Genomic DNA, 19,281 nt, shown 5'->3' with positions numbered 1-19,281 from the left:
GGGGGGTGGTGGACTGTATTGAGCACCTAAATTACATTTTTGAATAACAAAAGAAACCTCAGACAGGGACAGCACGGGGTTAGATCCGGAGTATTCCTGCCTGATCCAGTCTGATCCCAGTGTCCAGCTGCTGATGGCACATTTCCTTGACCCCTTCAGGAGGAAGGTGCTGCGAATCTCCGTTGGGATTGATCACCTCGGAACGATCAATTGGCAGATGCTCCTGTGTGTCCTCACCACCTGGATTATTGTGTACTTCTGTATTTGGAAAGGTGTGAAATCGACAGGGAAGGTAAGGAGTGAGCCCGTCCTGCTCCAATTCACCCGGCCGTCCCCCTCCTCACTCAGCCTCCTGCCTCGATGATTATCACACTTCAGCTGCTCATCCAAGACCTTTATACCAGTTCTGAGGGTTCCCCCCGGGTTTACCCTTCAGCTCCTCTCCCAGGCAGCGCATTCCAGACACCCCCTACCCCACCACCTCCGAGGCCTCTGGGTCAAAATTGTTTCCCTCAAATCCCCTCCAAACCTCCTGTCCTTCACGTTAAAATGATGCCCCCCTTATTATTGACCCTTCACCTAAGGAAAATAGCTGCTTCCTATCCACCCCCGCCCTGTCCATGCCCCTCATGTGCATAAACCCTCTATTAGTTCCCCCCTCAGCCTTCACCACTCCAAAGTAAACAATCCGAGCTTATCCAGTCTCTCTCCATGGTGATCTGTCCCGGGTAACATCCTGGGCAATCTCCTCTCTTCCCCCTCTAGAGCAATCCCATCTTTCCTATAGTGCAGAGAGCAGAACTGTACACAGTACTCCAGCTGTGGCCTGACCAGAGTCCTGTACAGCCCCAACATTACCACCCTGCTCTCATCATCTATACAGTGACTGAGAAAGGCAAGCCCATCTACTGGTTTTGTTCTGCTTTTGGAACCTCTGAAAATATTGGTCCACGTCACTTTGTTAAAGAAAGAGAATAGAATACCTTTATTGTCACGTATGCTCAAATGAGTGCAGGGAAGAGTTTTTAATGGCATCTCTCAGCGCTATCTTAGGGACGAGGTGCCTAGATACAGGTGCTATAACTGGTGTTCAGACTGGAAAAATGGTTACCGTGGGAACAGAGTTTAAGATGTCCAGAATGATAACAGAAAGTGACCATAAGGTACTGACGTTCCAGTCCATCTCCAGCGTGAGTCCACTCCCACCAACTGCAAAACACAAGGCCATGCAACTTCTATATTCCAGCCTCCAGGACTCACTCCGCCACCATGAGAAAAACCCCAGTGAGAGGCAGTGTGTCTCTGTGGGACTGTACCCCAGTGAGAGTCAGTGTGTGTGGGACTGTACCCCAGTGAGAGTCAGTGTGTGTGGGACTGTACCCCAGTGAGAGGCAGTGTGTCTCTGTGGGACTGTACCCCAGTGAGAGTCAGTGTGTGTGGGACTGTACCCCAGTGAGAGGCAGTGTGTCTCTGTGGGACTGTACCCCAGTGAGAGTCAGTGTGTGTGGGACTGTACCCCAGTGAGAGTCAGTGTGTGTGGGTGGGAATGTCCGCCAGTGAGAGTCAGTGTGAGTGGGACTGTACCCCAGTGAGAGTCAGTGTGTGTGTGGGACTGTACCCCAGTGAGAGGCAGTGTGTCTCTGTGGGACTGTACCCCAGTGAGAGTCAGTGTGAGTGGGTGGGAATGTCCGCCAGTGAGAATCAGTGTGAGTGGGACTGTACCCCAGTGAGAGTCAGTGTGTGTGGGTGGGAATGTCCGCCAGTGAGAGTCAGGGTGAGTGGGACTGTACCCCAGTGAGAGTCAGTGTGTGTGGGACTGTGCCCCACTGAGAGTCAGTGTGTGTGGGACTGTACCCCACTGAGAGTCAGTGTGTGTGGGACTGTACCCCAGTGAGAGTCAGTGTGTGTGGGACTGTACCCCAGTGAGAGTCAGTGTGTGTGTGTATGTGTGGGTGGGACTGTATTCCAGTGAGAGTCAGTGTGTAGGGGGGACCGTACCCCAGTGAGAGTCAGTGTGTGTGGGACTGTACCCCAGTGAGAGAGTGTGTGGGACTGTACCCCACTGAGAGTCAGTGTGTGTGTGGGACTGTACCCCAGTGAGAGAGTGTGTGGGACTGTACCCCACTGAGAGTCAGTGTGTGTGTGTGTGTGTGGGACTGTACCCCTGTGAGAGTCAGTGTGTGTGTGTGTGTGTGTGGGACTGTACCCCAGTGAGAGTCAGTGTGTGTGTGGGACTATACCCCAGTGAGAGTCAGTGTGTGTGTGGGACTATACCCCAGTGAGAGTCAGTGTGTGTGTGGGACTGTACCCCAGTGAGAGTCAGTGTGTGTGTGGGACTGTACCCTCACTGGCATACCTGCCAAGGTGGACTAGTTCACATTATACATCATTTGTCAGACTTTTTCCCACTAACTTACCTTGACCCATTCCCATTACAATTTGCTTTTCTCTCCTGTATCATTGGTGAATGTAGTGACCATACATTGGAACCCCTCCTCAATCATTGGCAGGGATTGTAAATAGTTGAAGTCCCAGCTCAGCTTCCTCTTGGAGTCCACTCGTGCTGACCTGAAAATGACCCTTACTTGTTAAGTTAACCAATCCTGTGCTAACGTGGCACCCCCTACACCAGGACCTTTTATCTGATGCAATAACTTTTCATGTGACACCTTTTTCCAAAATGGCAATTGGAAATCTACAAACAGATCATCAACGGAGTCACCTTTATCCACCCTGCTTGTGGCTTCTCAAAAAGCGTGCATAAATTTATCAAAAATAAATTTCCTTTTCCTAAACTACAATGGCTCTGCCTTACTGAGTCGTGACTTTCTCAATGCTGTGCAGTACCTCCTTCATCGTTGGTTCTAACCTTTTCCCGATGACAAATGTTTGACTCCTGAGCCTGTAGTTTCTTGCTCTCTGTTTCCCCTCGCCCTCCTCCAACCTCCATTCTTGAAGAGAAGTGTCACATTTGCTATTTTTCATTCCATTCAGTTCCAGTTTTCTGGGAAACCAATGCATCCACTATCTCAGTCGCTCCATCTTTTACGATCCTGAGGTGAAGTCCATCAGGACCTGGGGAATTGTCAGATCTTTGTGGGTCCTCTTGTCCCAGTCTGTATTTGCTGCTATTAAAGGAATACAGCTGGTGGAGTCAGAACAAGAGTCAGATCAGATTCGATTTGTTAACTCTGTTTCTCTCTCCATTGATGCTGCCAGACCTGCTGAGCTTTTCCAGCAATATCTGATTTGACTATCCTTTCCTGGTGGCTGTTTGAGGTTCCTGTCTTCCATTTCTCCTGACGTTCAGCTGTTTTTAAGAATTTCTTTGTATCTGCTACATTGAAGTCTTGACTTCTTTTATCCATTCATGGGGCGTTGGTGTCCCTGACCTGGGTCAGCAGTTATTGCCTGGCCTTGGGTGCCTTTGAAAGGTGATGGTGAACTGCCTCCTTGAAACATTGAACGGAGTCTATATTGGGCAGACTGGAAGCGATCAGTCTAGTGTCAGTGTCAGATGTGAGACCATTCGAACAAAAGACAAAGGCCATTTGGTGTGTGTCTGAGTGAATGCAGCAACAAACCAGTTAGGGAAGAAATGTGGAGGCTGGCAACCAGAAACAAAAACAGAAACAGAAACTGCTGGATATACTCAGCAGGTCTGGCAAAATCTGTTAGTGCAGGACAAATTTCCACATTGTCGGGTAGATGCCAGTGTTATAACTGCACTGAAACAGCTTGGCTAGGGGAGCGGCAAGGTCTGGAGCACAAGTCTTCAGTACTATTGCCGGAATGATATCAGGGCCCATAGCCTTTACAGTATCCAGTGTCTCCAGCCAATTGGCTGAAGACTGGTCCCTGTGATGCTGGGGACCAGTGGAGGAGGCTGAGATGGATCAGCCACTCAGCATGTCTGGCTGAAAGTTGCTGTGAAAGCTTCAGCCTTAACCTTTGCCCTGATGTGTGGAACTTCCCCATCGTTAAGGACTTTAATAAAATAGTGACAGTCAGGGGGAGGTCATCATTTTAATAGTTGATTACACTCTACAAATCTGTAAGGGAGAGAATTCCAGGATTTTGACCCAGCGACAGTGAAGGAGCGACGATATATTTCCAAGTCAGGATGGTGAGTAACTTGGAGGGGAACTTGCAGGGGATGATGTTCCCATGTATCTGCTGCCCTTGTCCTTCTAGATATAAAATTGGAGTCTCTAATTCAGATACAGCAGTTCAAATACTGAATACATTTCTTGATAACAGGAAATCCGGTTCTGTTGTTCCGATAGTTTTACCTCCTTGCAGTTAATGTTCTTATGAATTATCGATGTCTAATCACAAATTCTAAATGGAAATGGCTGAGGGTTTTAAGGTACTGTCTACAAAATATCTCTTCTACATTTCTGCCATTTTATTTGTGTTTGTAGCACGTGAACCGGTAGGAGAGTTCAGACATGAATAGAATAACACTGGCAAAGGGACAATATGATAACATTCTTGAACTAATTGTATTGAATTGTGTTTCAAAAGCACAAAGATTTGAAAGGAGAGAGCTCCCAGATTGGGATTACAGAGGTGAATAACAGCAAGCTGGGTTTGTTCACACAATACCGAGTTCAGACTGAGCTTCCATTTCAGTGAGGTCCTTAGTTCGTACAGATCCAAGGCACTGAAAAAAAATCCTCTCTGATATTTGGCTTTTAATCTCCAGGACAGCTCCCCTCTTTCATCCAGCTGCGTTCCTTACTTTAAACAACAAGAGTAATTAATTCATCAATTCATTGTTTAAACCAGCAATTAGAAAGGTGGTCACATGGTAACCAGGAAATCCTTTCAGTTATTGTAAAACCCGTTTAGTTCATGTACAGACCAAGCTGAATAAGGACATAAAGTTTCCTTCCCTCATTGACATCATGAACTAGTTGGTTTTTGCAACCATCACCATTTTAGGGAATTTGAATGTCACGGTGAGCAACTAATAATGTTACCATGACACTCGGTGCCTCTACCATTACTGTCCGTCCGGGGGTGAGCCCTGGTTATGCCCCAGACCCCATGCCAGGAGCAACAGTGAAAAATGAGGTGTCAACCTGGGCAAGCCACATGCCAAACAATGTCAGCAGCAAATGACAGACAGAGCTAAGCGATCCCACAACCAACAGATCAGATCGAAGCTCTGCAGTCCTGCCATATCCTGTTGTGAATGGTGGTGAATAGTTAAACAACTCACTGGAGGAGGAAGTTACACAAATATCCCCATCCTGTACGATGGAGGAGCCCAGCACATCAGTGCAAAAGATAAGGCTGAAGCGTTCACAGCAATCTTCAGTCAGAAGTGCCATCTAAGTCTCCTCCCTTGATCCAATTCAATTCACTCAGTGTGAAATATAGAAACGGTTGGAGACACTGGATACTGCCAAGGCTGTGGGCCCTGACAACATCCCAGCAATGTTACTGAAGACTTGTGCTCCGGAACTTACTGTTCCCCTAGCCAAGCTGTTCCAGTGCAGTTATAACACTGGCATCTACCCCACTGTAGAAAACTGGTCCTGTATTAACCCATAGGACAATGTAACCCACAGAAGCCACCTGGTATGATCCTGGCTGATGCTGTGATTGACAAAGTTAGACCCCAAACTGAAATCAAGCATGTTTTTTCATTTGGTTTCAACAAAGTGGGTCTTGTGCTGAAACAAATGCTGCAGGTTAGGTTTTAACAATAAAACTGTGGGTTATTATGCAAAAGAAATGAAGATAAAGTAGAATAAACCAAAGTTGACATACAACAATAATTTAAAGTTTTCAAGACACACAGTAAAGTATAACTGTATGAATCTCAATACTCCTTTCTAATACTCTCAGAACTCCCATCTCTGTCTCACACAGGGTCTGAAATGTCTGTCACTTCAATTCTCCAGTCTTGAAAATACAATTGCCTCTTCAGTGAATCTTTATACAACAGAGCTTAGAATTTCCCAGCTTCAATTGATCCCGCCAGAGCTTTAACCAAATGCATCTTGTTCATAACTTTTAAAACTAAACTCCTTACTTGGAGGTAATCTTTGCCCAGTTGAAACCCAAAGTTTTTAATTTATGTGTATGCCTGGGCAAGCTGTTCAAAGTTCAACAATGGACCAGGTGGATATGTTCTGGATCTGCACCAGTAGCTGCGTCACATTCACACACAGAGAGATTTCTCGATGTTTGTCTTTGTAAATGTGTGTCTCTCCCCTTTCTCTCTCACTCAGCTCCCCCCCCCCAGTCCCCTTGCCCCCATACTCTGTCCCTTTTCTCCCATCTCTTTTTCTGCCTCTTCCCTTGTCTAACCCCTTTGTTCTGTCTATCTCTCACTCTGAGTTGATACATCAACCCTGACACTGGAATCAAAGCTGTTTCTAGTAAATACCATCAAAGGCTTTTCATGGCCTTGAGTTATCCATGTTAATGCAAATTGATTTAGTTCAAGCATCGACTTGTTTTAGATTAGATTAGATTACCTACAGTGCGGCAACAGGCCCTTCAGCCCAACAAGTCCGCACCGACCCTCTGAAGAGAAACCCACCCCCCTATATTTACCCCTGACTAATCCACCTAACACTGTGGGCAATTTAGTATGGCCAATTCACCTGACCTGTACATCTTTGGACTGTGGGAGGAAACCCACACAGATACAGGGAGAATGTGCAAACTCCACACAGACAGTCGCCTGAGGCGGGAATTGAACCCAGGTCCCTGGCGCTGTGAGGCAGCTGTGCTAACCACTGTGCCACCGTGCCGCCCCTTCTTCAAGGTATAGGTCTGCTGTGAAACTCCTATCGAGGAGAAAGTGAGGTCTGCAGATGCTGGAGATCAAAGTTGAAACTTTATTGCTGGAACAGCACAGCAGGTCAGGCAGCATCCAGGGAACAGGAGATTCGACGTTTCGGGCACAGGCCCTTCTTCAGGAATGAGCAGAGAGTGTTCAGCAGGAGAAGATAAAAGGTAGGGAGGAGGGACTTGGAGGAGGGGCGTTGGAAATGTGATAGGTGGAAAGAGGTCAAGGTGAGGGTGATAGGTCGGAGTAGGATGGAGGCGGAGAGGTCAAGAAGAAGACTGCAGGTCAGGAAGGCGGTGCCGGGCTGGAGGGATTCGGCTGAGACAAGGTGGGGGGAGGGGGGATGAAGAAACTGGTGAAGTCCAAGTTCATCCCCTGTGGTTGGAGGGTTCCCAGTCGGAAGATAAGACGCTCCTCCTCCGACCGTCGCGTTGTTGTGGTTTGGCGGTGGATGAGTCCAATGACCTGCATATCCTCGGTGGAGTGGGAGGGGGAGTTGAAATGCTGTGCTACAGGGTGGTTGGGTTGGTTCGTCCGGGTGGCCCAGAGGTGCTCTCTGAATCGCTCCGCAAGTAGGCGGCCTGTTTCCCCAATATAGAGGAGGCCACACCGGCTGCAGCGGATGCAGTAGATGATGTGGGTGGAGGTGCAGGTGAATCTGTGGCGGATATGGAAGTTTCCTTTGGGGCCTTGGAGAGAGGTGAGGGGGGAGGTGTGGGTGCAAGTGTTGCACCTCCTGCGGTTGCAAGGGACGAACCGGACGAACCAACCCAACCACCCTGTAGCACAGCATTTCAACTCCCCCTCCCACTCCACCGAGGATATGCAGGTCATTGGACTCATCCACCGCCAAACCACAACAACGCGACGGTCGGAGGAGGAGCGTCTTATCTTCCGACTGGGAACCCTCCAACCGCAGGGGATGAACTTGGACTTCACCAGTTTCTTCATCCCCCCTCCCCCCACCTTGTCTCAGCCGAATCCCTCCAGCCCGGCACCGCCTTCCTGACCTGCAGTCTTCTTCTTGACCTCTCCGCCTCCACCCTACTCCGACCTATCACCCTCACCTTGACCTCTTTCCACCTATCACATTTCCAACGCCCCTCCTCCAAGTCCCTCCTCCCTACCTTTTATCTTCTCCTGCTGAACACTCTCTGCTCATTCCTGAAGAAGGGCCTGTGCCCGAAATGTCGAATCTCCTGTTCCCTGGATGCTGCCTGACCTGCTGTGCTGCCCCAGCAATAAAGAGTGAAACTCCTATCACCTCAGCTCTGCTGTCTGGAGCCTACATTGTTACTATGAGATCATAGACAAAGGCGCAGCATGAGGCCATTCAGCCCATCGAGTCTGCTCCAGTATTCGCTCATGGGCTGATGTGTTTCTCAACCCCATTGTCCTGCCTTCTGCCTGTAACCTTTGATCCCCTTCCTCATCGAGAACTTATCTCTCTCTGTCTGAAACACACTGCACAGTCCTCTGCAGTAGTGAGCTCCACAGATTCCCCACCCTCTGGCTGAAGAAATTGCTCCCCATCTCAGTTCTAAAGGGCTGTCCCTTCACCCTGAGGCTATGCCCTTGGGTCCTAGTTTCTCCTACTGGTGGAAACATCTTCTCCCTGTCCACTATCCAGGCCTCTAAATTTCAATCAGATCTCCCTCAGCTTCTAAGTTTCATCAACTGCTGACATCATACAGACAGTTTTAAAAATCTGTTCATTTAAAAGCTGGTTTCAGTAATGAGTATAAAATTATTGGATTGGATGTAATCCCATTCAATTCAATAAAATCCCTATAGGGAGGGGACTCTGCATCCGAACCCAGTTGGGCAATAGGTGACTCCAGTCCCCACACCAACATGGCTGCCCAGGGAATGGGCCTAGGGAAACCATGGCAACCAGCACAGATATTTCCGCAGAAATCTCTACTCACCCAAACCCCTCACTAAGGTAAAAACAATGACCGCAGATGCTGGAAACCAGATTCTGGATTAGTGATGCTGGAAGAGCACAGCAGTTCAGGCAGCATCCGAGAAGCAGGAAAATCGACGTTTCGCTGCTTCTTGGATGCTGCCTGAACTGCTGTGCTCTTCCAGCACCACTAATCCAGAACCCCTCACAATGCTGGCTGATAAATCCCATTGGCAATGCTCAAGTCCTGGGAGCCAACCCATCAACGTATCTGTTTTCTGTGTGTGTGATTGTATGTGTGTGAGTGTACATGTTGAGTGTGAGTGTGGGTGTGTGTGAGAGTGTGGGTGTGTGAGTGTCAGCACCCTCCTTCCCATTCCCATCTGTCAGAGAATAATTGCTCATTCTCTGTATCCAACCACCAATCAGAGCATTGCTTGGTTTTTCTTTCACAGAACTTGGAACATTCCAGCACAGTACAGGCCCTTCAGCCCTCGATGTTGTGCCGACCTGTGGAACCAACCTGAAGCCCATCTAACCTACACTATTCCATTCTCGCCCATATGCCTATCCATTGACCAATTAAATGCCCTTAAAGTTGGTGAGCCTATTACTGTTGAAGGCAGTGTGTTCCACACCCCTACTACTCTCTGAGTAAAGAAACTACCTCTGACATCTGTCCTATATCTATCACCCCTCAATTTAAAGCTATGCCCCCTTGTGCTAGCCATCACCATCTGAGGAAAAAGACTCTCCCTGTCCACCCTATCTAACCCTCTGATTATCTTATATGTCATAATTATGTCACCTCTCAACCTTCTTCTCTCTCACGAAAACTGTCTGTAGTCCCTCAGCCTTTCCTCATAAGACCTTCCCTCCATACCAGGCAACATCCTGGTAAATCTCCTCTGAACCCTTTCCAAAGCTTCCACATCTTTCTTATAATGCGGTGACCAGAACTGTACGCAATACTCCAAATGTGGCCGTACCAGAGGTTTATAGAGCTGTAACATGACCTCATGGTTTCAAAACTCAATCCCTCTATCAATAAAAGCTAACACACCGTACGCCTTCTTAACAACCCTATCGACCTGGTTGGCAACTTCCTATGTACATGGGACACCAAGATCTCTCTGCTCATCCACACTACCAAGTATCTTACCATTAGCCCAGTACTCTGCATTCCTGTTACTCCTTCCAAAGTGAATCACCTCACACTTTTCCACATTAAACTCCATTTGCCACCTCTCAGCCCAGCTCTGCAGCTTATCAATGTCTCTCTGTAACCTACAACATCCTTCGTCACTATCCACAACTCCACCCACCTTAGTGTCGTCTGCAAATTTACTAGGTAAAAACAATGACTGCAGATGCTGGAAACCAGAGTCTAGATTAGAGTGGTGCTGGAAAAGCACAGCAGTTTGGGCAGCATCCAAGGTGCAGTAAAATCGACATTTCGGGCAAAAGCAAATTTACTAACCCATCCTTCTATGCCCTCATCCAGATTATTTATAAAAATTACGAACAGCAGTGGCCCCAAAACAGATCCTTGTGGTACCCCACTAGTAACTGAACTCCAGGATGAACATTTCCCATCAACCACCACCCTCTGTCTTTCAGCTAGCCAATTTCTGATCCAAACCGCTAAATCACCCTCAATACCATGTCTCCATATTTTGTACAATACCCTACAGTGAGGAACCTTATCAAACGCCTTCCTGAAATCCATATATACCACATCAACTGCTTTACCCTAATCCATCTGTTTGATAACCTTCTCAAAGAACTCAATAAGGTTTGTGAGGCACGACCTACCCTTCACAAAACCGTGTTGACTATCCCTCATCAACTTATTCCTTGATGATTATAAATCCTATCTCTTATAACCCTTTTCCAACACTTTACCCACAACCGAAGTAAGGCTCACTAGTCTATCATTACCAGGATTGTCTCTATTCCCCTTCTTGAACAAGGGAACAACATTTGCTATCCTCCAGTCTTCTGGCACTATTCCTGTAGACAATGACGACATAAAGATCAAAGCCAAAGGCTCTGCAATCTCCTCCCTGGCTTCCCAGAGAATTCTCGGATAAATCCCATCCGGCCCAGGGAACTTATCTATTTTCAAACTTTGCAGAATTCCACCTTCCAAATCCACAACCACTTCCCCAAGGGCAGCAGATGCATGGGAACACCATCCCCTGCAAGTTCCCCTCCAAGCCACTCCCCATCCTGATCTGGAAATATATCGCTGTTCCTTCACTGCCCCTGGGTCAGAATCCTGGAATTCCCTCCCTAAGGGCATTGTGGGACTACCTACAGCACATGGACTGCAGCGGGTCAAGAAGGCAGCTCACCCCCACCTTCTCAAGGGGCAACTAGGGACGGGTAATAAATGTTTGTCTTGCCCGTGACACCCACATCTCAAGCATATAGACTGACTGTTCAGTCCTTCTTCACAGGTTTGGTTAGCCAAATCCATTCACCTTTAAAATCCTCACCCATGTCTTAATTCATTCCTTACCCGATAATTGTAACGTTCCCCCACCCAGCTTCTCAGTTACCTCTCAAAACACAACCTCCCAGGGCTGCTGCCAGTCACCCATTTCACAACAAGGAGTCCCTCCCAGCTTCCAGGAGACCAACCACATCCAAACACTCCAACTTCTCGGATTACAATCCACTCTGTCATCAGCATTACAACATTTCCTCACACCCCTCCAACACAACACTCAAATATTTCCCTGCGGAAACTCTCTTACCGCGATCACCATCCCCAGAGCTCTTTGTTTTTACAAGTCAGGAAGTATTCCATAGCATTTCCTAATAATAATCTTCAGCAGAGCCTGCTGCGTATCTTTTTTAAGGTTTAATTTTATTGATTTTAGGTTCAAATTAATGATGATTGGTGGAAACCTCTCGAACACTCGGTTGGTAAATGCTCACTCCCGGTGTCAGTCCAATAAACCATCTCTCTGCTTCCTATAGGAGAGTGACTGCTTCTGGATACAATACTCCAGATGGTCTCTCACCAGTGACCTGAATAGCTGAAACATAACCTTCCTATTTCTATATTCAACTCCCCTCATGATAAATGACCCGTTTCTGTGAACTTTCCTGATCACATGCTGTCCCTGCAGACTGACCTTTTGTGATTCAAGGACCAGGACACCCCATCCCTCTGTCTCTGAACTCTGAAACCTTTCACCATTTTGATAATGGACAAAATGGACATCTCACATTATACTCTATTTGCCAGATATTTGCTCATTTATTTATCCGATCAATAGCTTTTTGATCACCTTGTGTCCTATTCATGACTCACATTCTGAGATGGCTTTGTGTCCTCAGCAAATGTAGCTCCAAAACCTTCGATCCTTTCATCTGGATTATTTCCATAAACTCTAAAGAGTTGAGACTTGATCACTGACCCGTAGGACACAGCACCTGGTGAAACCCTGCAGCCTGAAAAAGACCCATTTATTCCTCTTCTTTGTTTCCTGTTAGCCAGCCAATCACCTCGCTGCACTCATGTGCTCCTCCCTGCACTGTCACCTTTTATTTTCCACAATGACCTTTGGGGTAACACTTCATCAAATGCCTTCTGGCTCCCCTTTATCCACAGTGCATAGTATTTCTTTTACTTTATTTTGATGTCTCTTCCCTGGGGTGGGGGAGTCCAGAACTAGAGGTCACTGGTTTAGGGTGAAAGGGGAAAGATATAAAAAAAACCTAAGGGACAACTTTTTCACACCAAGGGTGGTACGGGTATGGAATGAGCTGCCAGAGGAAGTGGTGGAGGCTGGTACAATTGCAACATTTAAGAGGCATTTAGATGGGTATATGAATAGGAAGGGTTTGGAGGGATATGGGCCGGGTGCTGGCAGGTGGGACTAGATTGTGTTGAGATATCTGGTCGGCATGGATGGGTTGGACCGAAGGGTCTGTTTCTGTGCTGTACATCTCTGTGACTTTATGACTCTCTGACTCTAAGTGCTCTTACACACAACTGAACAGGTTTCTCCCCCATCATGAAAACGACTTTGACTTTACTTTTGATTTTTTTATAACTAAGCCACCCATGTGACCAATTGAATATTTCCATGCAAAGCCCATTATGGGTAATACGAGCCATCAGTGGTGGGGTTGGGTGGGCAGAGTTAAATCAAAATGGAATTAGAGGGGGAGATAAAGTATCCCCCCACCCCACACAGTGCCCATCTCTCTTAAGACATCAAGAGTATTAGGAGACACCACATGCTCTCTCTCTAAGATCACACCGGGGCAGAAGAGCAGTAGGCAAGCAGCAGCAATGTCTCTCTCCAAGAATATGCACTATTTCAAACACCATACCCCTAATAATTGGTTAAATGTGGTTAAAACCAGGTTGACTTTGCCGGATTACCTTGAATTTATTAAAGTGCCCTGTTATAACATCTTTGCTTCTAACAGTTTTCCTGAGACCAATATTAAGGGAACGGACCTGTAATTTTGTGCTTCGTGTCTCCCTCCCTTTTTGAAGTAAGGAGTTACATTAACTAGTTTCCAATCTAATGACACCTTCCCCAAATCATTAGGAAAATTCAAATGCATTAGCTATCTCACTAGCTACTTCTTTTAAGATCCTAAGGTGATATCCATTAGGTTCTGGATCAGTGGTGCTGGAAGAGCACAGCAATTCAGGCAGCATCCGAAGACAGGCAAAATCGACGTTTTGGGCAAAAGCCCTTCATCAGGAATGCCCGAAACGTCGATTTTGCCTGTCCTCGGATGCTGCCTGAACTGCTGTGCTCTTCCAGCACCACTGATCCAGAATCTGGTTTCCAGCATCTGCAGTCATTGTTTTTACCTCGATATCCATCAGGTGCCAGGCACTGGTCAGACCCTCAGCTCCAACAATTCCCTCAGTAACCACTGCTCCAGTGGTTCTGAATTTCCCTAAGTCCCTTCCTGATTTATTGCAGCTTCTGGGGTGATTCCTGTATCTTTGACATTGAAGACTGATGTTAGATATAAATGGATGTCTGAATATCTGAAACAGGAACAGGTGAATGCTGTTCATCCCTTCAAGCCAGCGCTGCTATTTAATGAGATGAAGATCTGTTTGTGTTTCAGATTCCACATTCCCACCTATCCTCGATAACCGTTGACTCTATTCACCTGCCTCAATGGCCCCACCTCCTCTGCCTCCTGACACACTGTTCCTGAGCTGCACAGTCCACCAAGAGAAAAGAATTCTCAGTTGTTCTAAAAGGATGACCATTACTTTTAAAAAATGTCCCTGAACTCGAGACTTACCCAGAAGAGAGAATATCCTTTCCATGTCCAACTTGTTGAATCCTTTCAGGTTGTTGCACACTTTAGTCATTACCCAAGACTCTTCCAAACTCAAGTGAGAACCAGCTCAGTCTGTCCACCCTTCCCTAACAGAACCATCAGCTGGGGATTTAAATAGGAAGGCTCCTCCAAACCCTCACCAATGCATTTCCATCCTTCCTTAAGTAGGGAGAGGAGAACTCTGTACAGTATTCCAGTCATGGTCTCTCCAATGCCCAAGTACAACTTACTTTTATATTCAGTTCCTCCCATAATACTAGCTAGCATCCCATTAGCCTCCTTAATGAAGTGCTATACCATGCACCAGAATACTTAAATCTTCATGTCTCACAATTCTGTGGTCATTCCAGATTTGAATGGCTGAAGACACAGGATACTGCAAAGGCTACCAGCCCACACAGCACTTTAGCAATAGCACTGAAGACATGTGTTTGAGATCTTACAGCCCCTGAGCCAAGCTGCTCCAGTCCAGTTACAACACTGGCATCGACCCGACAGTGTGGAAAATTGCCCAGGTATGTCCTGTACACAAAAAGCAGGGCAAATCTACCCTGGCCAATTACCTGATGGGGAGGTGATGGTCTAATGGTATCATCACCAGACTATTTATCCAGAGGCCCAGGAATTGATCTGGGGACCTGGGTTCAAATCCTGCCCTGGCAGGTGGTGGAATTGGAATTCAATAAAAATCTGGAATAAGACTCTAATGATGACCATGAAACCATTGTTGATTGTCGGAAAAACCTTACTGGTTCACTAATGTCCTTAAGGAAAATAAATTGCTATTCCCACCTGGTTTGGCCTACATGTGACTCCAGACCCACAGCAATGTGCTTGACGCTGAACTGCCCTCTGGGCAATTAGGGATGGGTAGTGAATGCTGACCCAGCCTATGACACCACCATCTCATGAATGGATGTAAAGAAAATGATGGAAGGGGTCAGTAACAGAGCTATGAAGCAGTACCTGCTCAGCAATAACCTGCTCAGTGACTCCCAGTTTGGGATCGCCCGGGGCCACTCGGCTCCTGACCTCAGTCCAGCCTTGGGTCAAACATGGATAAAGGAGCTGAATTCCAGAGGGGAGGGGAGAGGGACAGCCCTTAACATCCAGGCTGCATTCAAGTGAGTGCTCTCCTGTAAATGGAGTCAGACCGAGCAAAATGGAAGATGGTTGTGGTTGGTGGAGGTCATTCTTTTCAGCTCCAGGACATCTCTGCAGGAGATCCTCAGGGTAGTGTCCTAGGTTTGACTATCTTCAGCTGCTTCAGCTTGCACAATGTTCAGCACCATTCACGACTCCTCAGATACTGAAGCAGTCCGTGTTCAAATGCAACAAGATCTGGACAATCTCCAGGCTTGGGCTGACAAGTGGCAAATAACATTCATGCCACACAAATGCCAGGCAATGACCATCTTCAATAAGACAGAATCTAACCATCGCCCCTTGACATTCAACAGTGTTACCATCACGGAATCCTCCCAAATGCCCAGGTCTGAGGCTCACTTTAAGGCTGAAAATTCAGAATTTAAGCTGTTGATGTTAGTTAAGCGCTAATTTCAAACTGTGTACAATCTTAGATTAGACACTCTTACTCACCAACAAGCACTCAGTCCCAGCAACACAGGAAATGTGCTGGCTAATTTATACACAAAAAACCCTACAAGCAATTACGTTTCCAGCAGATATTATTACTGAACAAGTCAGATCGCAGACTGGAACCTGGCTTGAAAGATCATTTTGTTTGGTTGTTAATAAGGTGGTCTTTCACTGAAACGCAAATATGCTGAATATTTGAATATAGCAATAAAACAGAAGTTTATTATGCAAAAGAAATGAAACTAAAATAGAATAACATACATATATAACATTTTATATATAACACACATTTAAAGATTTCAAGACACGCAATATAATCCAAATAATCCCTGCAGTATCTTAAGGGAATTCTCTTATTTATCTCACAGGAAGCTTCACTTTGTTCTGGCTTCACTTCCCAGTCATGAGAATCTGTTAACCTCTTTCTTAATTCATCATATACACCTGAGCTTAGATTTTCTCAGCTTCAAATAATCTTTCCAGTTTTTAACCAAATAATTCTGATCTGGAACTGTTAAACCAAACTATTACACTAAGATTTCTTAACAATCATAAAACCTTCGTAGGAGCATTGCTCCACTTGCCTGACTTCAGACAGGAATTCTGCAATTACCCTAAACTGAAACGAAACATTCTTTTTGTAAATTATAGGTGTCTTCCCATAGCTCCCCAATAATTTCCGAATCAATCTGAAAGCTGAATGTATTATTCTGTTTATCTTGTAAACAATGTAAACAAAATTCCTGTTAGTTTTCATAAAGTCTCTCTATAACCATATTTTAAAAAATATATCACCATGGCAACAGAAATACTTAGACGCTAATTATTAAACACCTTCAAATTCACAGAAAACTTATATACCACTAGATCATCATTAAAATCCAAAATAAATGTTGTGAAATATATATAAATCACACAGTAGTAAGATATATGAATGGATAATCGATGTAGTTAATACTTGTTGAGAGATAGCATGAACTCAGGAGACTGGGGAGAAGTCCCGGTCACTTCTTTTATATTTATTGCAGAGGACCTCATGTTTAGTCCCACAAGTAAATGATGGAGCTCTATCGTTAGCCAGAGTTCCTGCTCACCATCCCCATTCAGTGACCTCGTGTGAGGATCAGAGAGGTCAATCAGTCTGGATTCCTGCCTCTTTTCCATAGAAACAGGAGGAGGCCATTCAACTCTCCCAAACACTCCCTCAGCACTGACCCTCTGGTAGTGCGGTGCTTCCTCGGCACTGACCCTCTGACAGTGCGGCACTCTCTCAGCACTGACGCTCCGACAGTGCGGCACTCCCTCAGCACTGACCCTCCGACAGTGCAGCACTCCCTCAGCACTGACCCTCCGACAGTGCAGCACTCCCTCAGCACTGACGCTCCGACAGTGCGGCGCTCCCTCAGCACTGACCCTCCGACAGTGCGGCACGCCCTCAGCACTGACCCTCCGACAGTGCGGCACTCCCTCAGCACTGACCCTCCGACAGTGCGGCACTCCCTCAGCACTGACCCTCCGACAGTGCGGCACTCCCTCAGCATTGACCTTCCAACAGTGCGGCACTCCCTTAGCACTGACCCACTGACAGTGCGGCACTCCCTCAGCACTGACCCTCCGACAGTGCGGCACTCCCTCAGCACTGACGCTCCGACAGTGCGGCACTCCCTCAGCACTGACCCTCCGACAGTGCGGCACTCCCTCAGCACTGACGCTCCGACAGTGCGGCACTCCCTCAGCATTGACCTTCCAACAGTGCGGCACTCCCTTAGCACTGACCCTCCGACAGTGCGTCACTCCCTCAGTACTGACTCTCCGACAGTGCAGCACTCCCTCAGCACTGACCCTCCGACAGTGCGGCACTCCCTCAGCACTGACCCTCCGACAGTGCGGCACTCCCTCAGCACTGACCCTCCGACAGTGCGGCACTCCCTCCGCACTGACCCTCCGATAGTGTGGCACTCCCTCAGCACTGATCCTCCAATAGTGCAACACTCCCTCAGCACTGACCCTCCGACAGTGCGGCACTCCCTCAGCACTGATCCTCCGACAGTGCGGCACTACCTCAGCACTGATCCTCCGACAGTGCGGCGCTCCCTCAGCACTGACGCTCGACAGTACGGCACTCCCTCAGCACTGACCCTCTGGCAGTGTGGCGTTCCCTCAGTACTGACCCTCCGACAGTGCGGCACTCCCTCAGTACTGACCCTCTGACAGTGCGGCACTCCCTCAGCACTGACCCTCCGACAGTGCGACACTCCCTCAGCACTGACCCTCCGACAGTGCGGCATTCCCTCAGCACTGACCCTCTGACAATGCGGCACTCCCTCAGCACTGACCCTCCAACAGTGCGGCACTCCCTCAGCACTGACCCTCTGACTGTCCGGCACTCCTTCAGCACTGACCCTCCGACAGTGCGGCATTCCCTCAGCACTGACCCTCCGACAGTGCAGCACTCCCTCAGCACTGACCCTCTGACAGTGCGGCACTCCTTCAGCACTGGCCCTCCGACAGTGCGGCACTCCCTCAGCACTGGCCCTCCGACAGTGCGGCATTCCCTCAGCACTGGCCCTCCGACAGTGCGGCACTCCCTCAGCACTGACCCTCCGACAGTGCGGCACTCCCTCAGCACTGACCCTCCGACAGTGCGGCACTCCCTCAGCACTGACCCTCCGACAGTGCGGCACTCCCTCAGCACTGACCCTCCGACAGTGCGGCATTCCCTCAGCACTGACCGTCCGACAGTGCGGCACTCCCTCAGCACTAACCCTCCGACAGTGCGGCACTCCCTCAGCACTGGCCCTCCGACAGTGCGGCACTCCCTCAGCACAGGCCCTCCGACAGTGCGGCATTCCCTCAGCACTGACCCTCCGACAGTGCGGCACTCCCTCAGCACTGACCCTCCGACAGTGCGGCACTCCCTCAGCACTGGCCCTCCGACAGTGCGGCATTCCCTCAGCACTGACCCTCCGACAGTGCGGCACTCCCTCAGCACTGACCTTCCAACAGTGGGGCACTCCCTCAGCATTGACCTTCCAACAGTAGGGCACTCCCTCAGCATTGAGCTTCCAACAGTGCGGCACTCCCTAAGCACTGATCCTCCGACAGTGCGGCACTCCCTCAGCACTGACCCTCCGACAGTGCGGCACTCCCTCAGCACTGACCCTCCGACAGTGCGGCACTCCCTCAGCACTGACCCTCCGACAGTGCGGCACTCCCTCAGCACTGACCCTCTGACAGTGCGGCACTCCCTCAGCGCTGAGTGGCTCAGGACGTAAAGCCATGACTGTGTAAGTTAATGGTGAGAAAGTGTAACTCATTGCAACACATCTGCCATCTGCTGACTTTAACAAAAAACTGAGCAGCTGCCCTCTCAAACACAACAAGTGTTCAGCCAGAGAGAGTTTGGAGAGGTTCTGTGAACTGCTTTATGTAGGATCGGTTACAATATTCTGCTCTGTTTTGCAGGGTTAGTATTATGTTCCTTCCTGTAAACACCAGTGATATTTAACACTCAGCAGGTGAGCGAGAGGTTGCCAGGATTATTTTCTATGATAGTTGTTACTTAAAAGTAGTCATTGTTTCTCCTGTAGCCTCACCACGTGGCATCTCTGTTCCAGAACATTTTATT

The 19,281-nt window shown here is 48.0% G+C and overlaps 1 protein-coding gene across 2 annotated transcripts in view; it reads left to right on the top strand.

The window, feature by feature from the left end:
• LOC122559229 (sodium- and chloride-dependent creatine transporter 1-like) overlaps positions 1-19,281 on the top strand; it is a 132,059-nt gene that overhangs the window by 50,588 nt on the left and 62,190 nt on the right. For both annotated transcript variants that reach the window (XM_087994027.1, XM_087994028.1), the window contains one exon: positions 160-292. In XM_087994027.1, the coding sequence (XP_087850153.1) occupies positions 160-292 (133 nt within the window). The remainder of the gene's footprint in view (positions 1-159; positions 293-19,281) is intronic.

This window comes from Chiloscyllium plagiosum, unplaced genomic scaffold, assembly GCF_037043375.1.
Source record: "Chiloscyllium plagiosum isolate Xiang-an unplaced genomic scaffold, Cpla_swu_hap1 HiC_scaffold_14, whole genome shotgun sequence".
NCBI classification, from domain to species: domain Eukaryota; kingdom Metazoa; phylum Chordata; class Chondrichthyes; order Orectolobiformes; family Hemiscylliidae; genus Chiloscyllium; species Chiloscyllium plagiosum.
The sequence above is the reverse complement of the archived record's forward strand: the minus strand, read 5'-3'. Positions and strand labels throughout refer to the sequence as shown.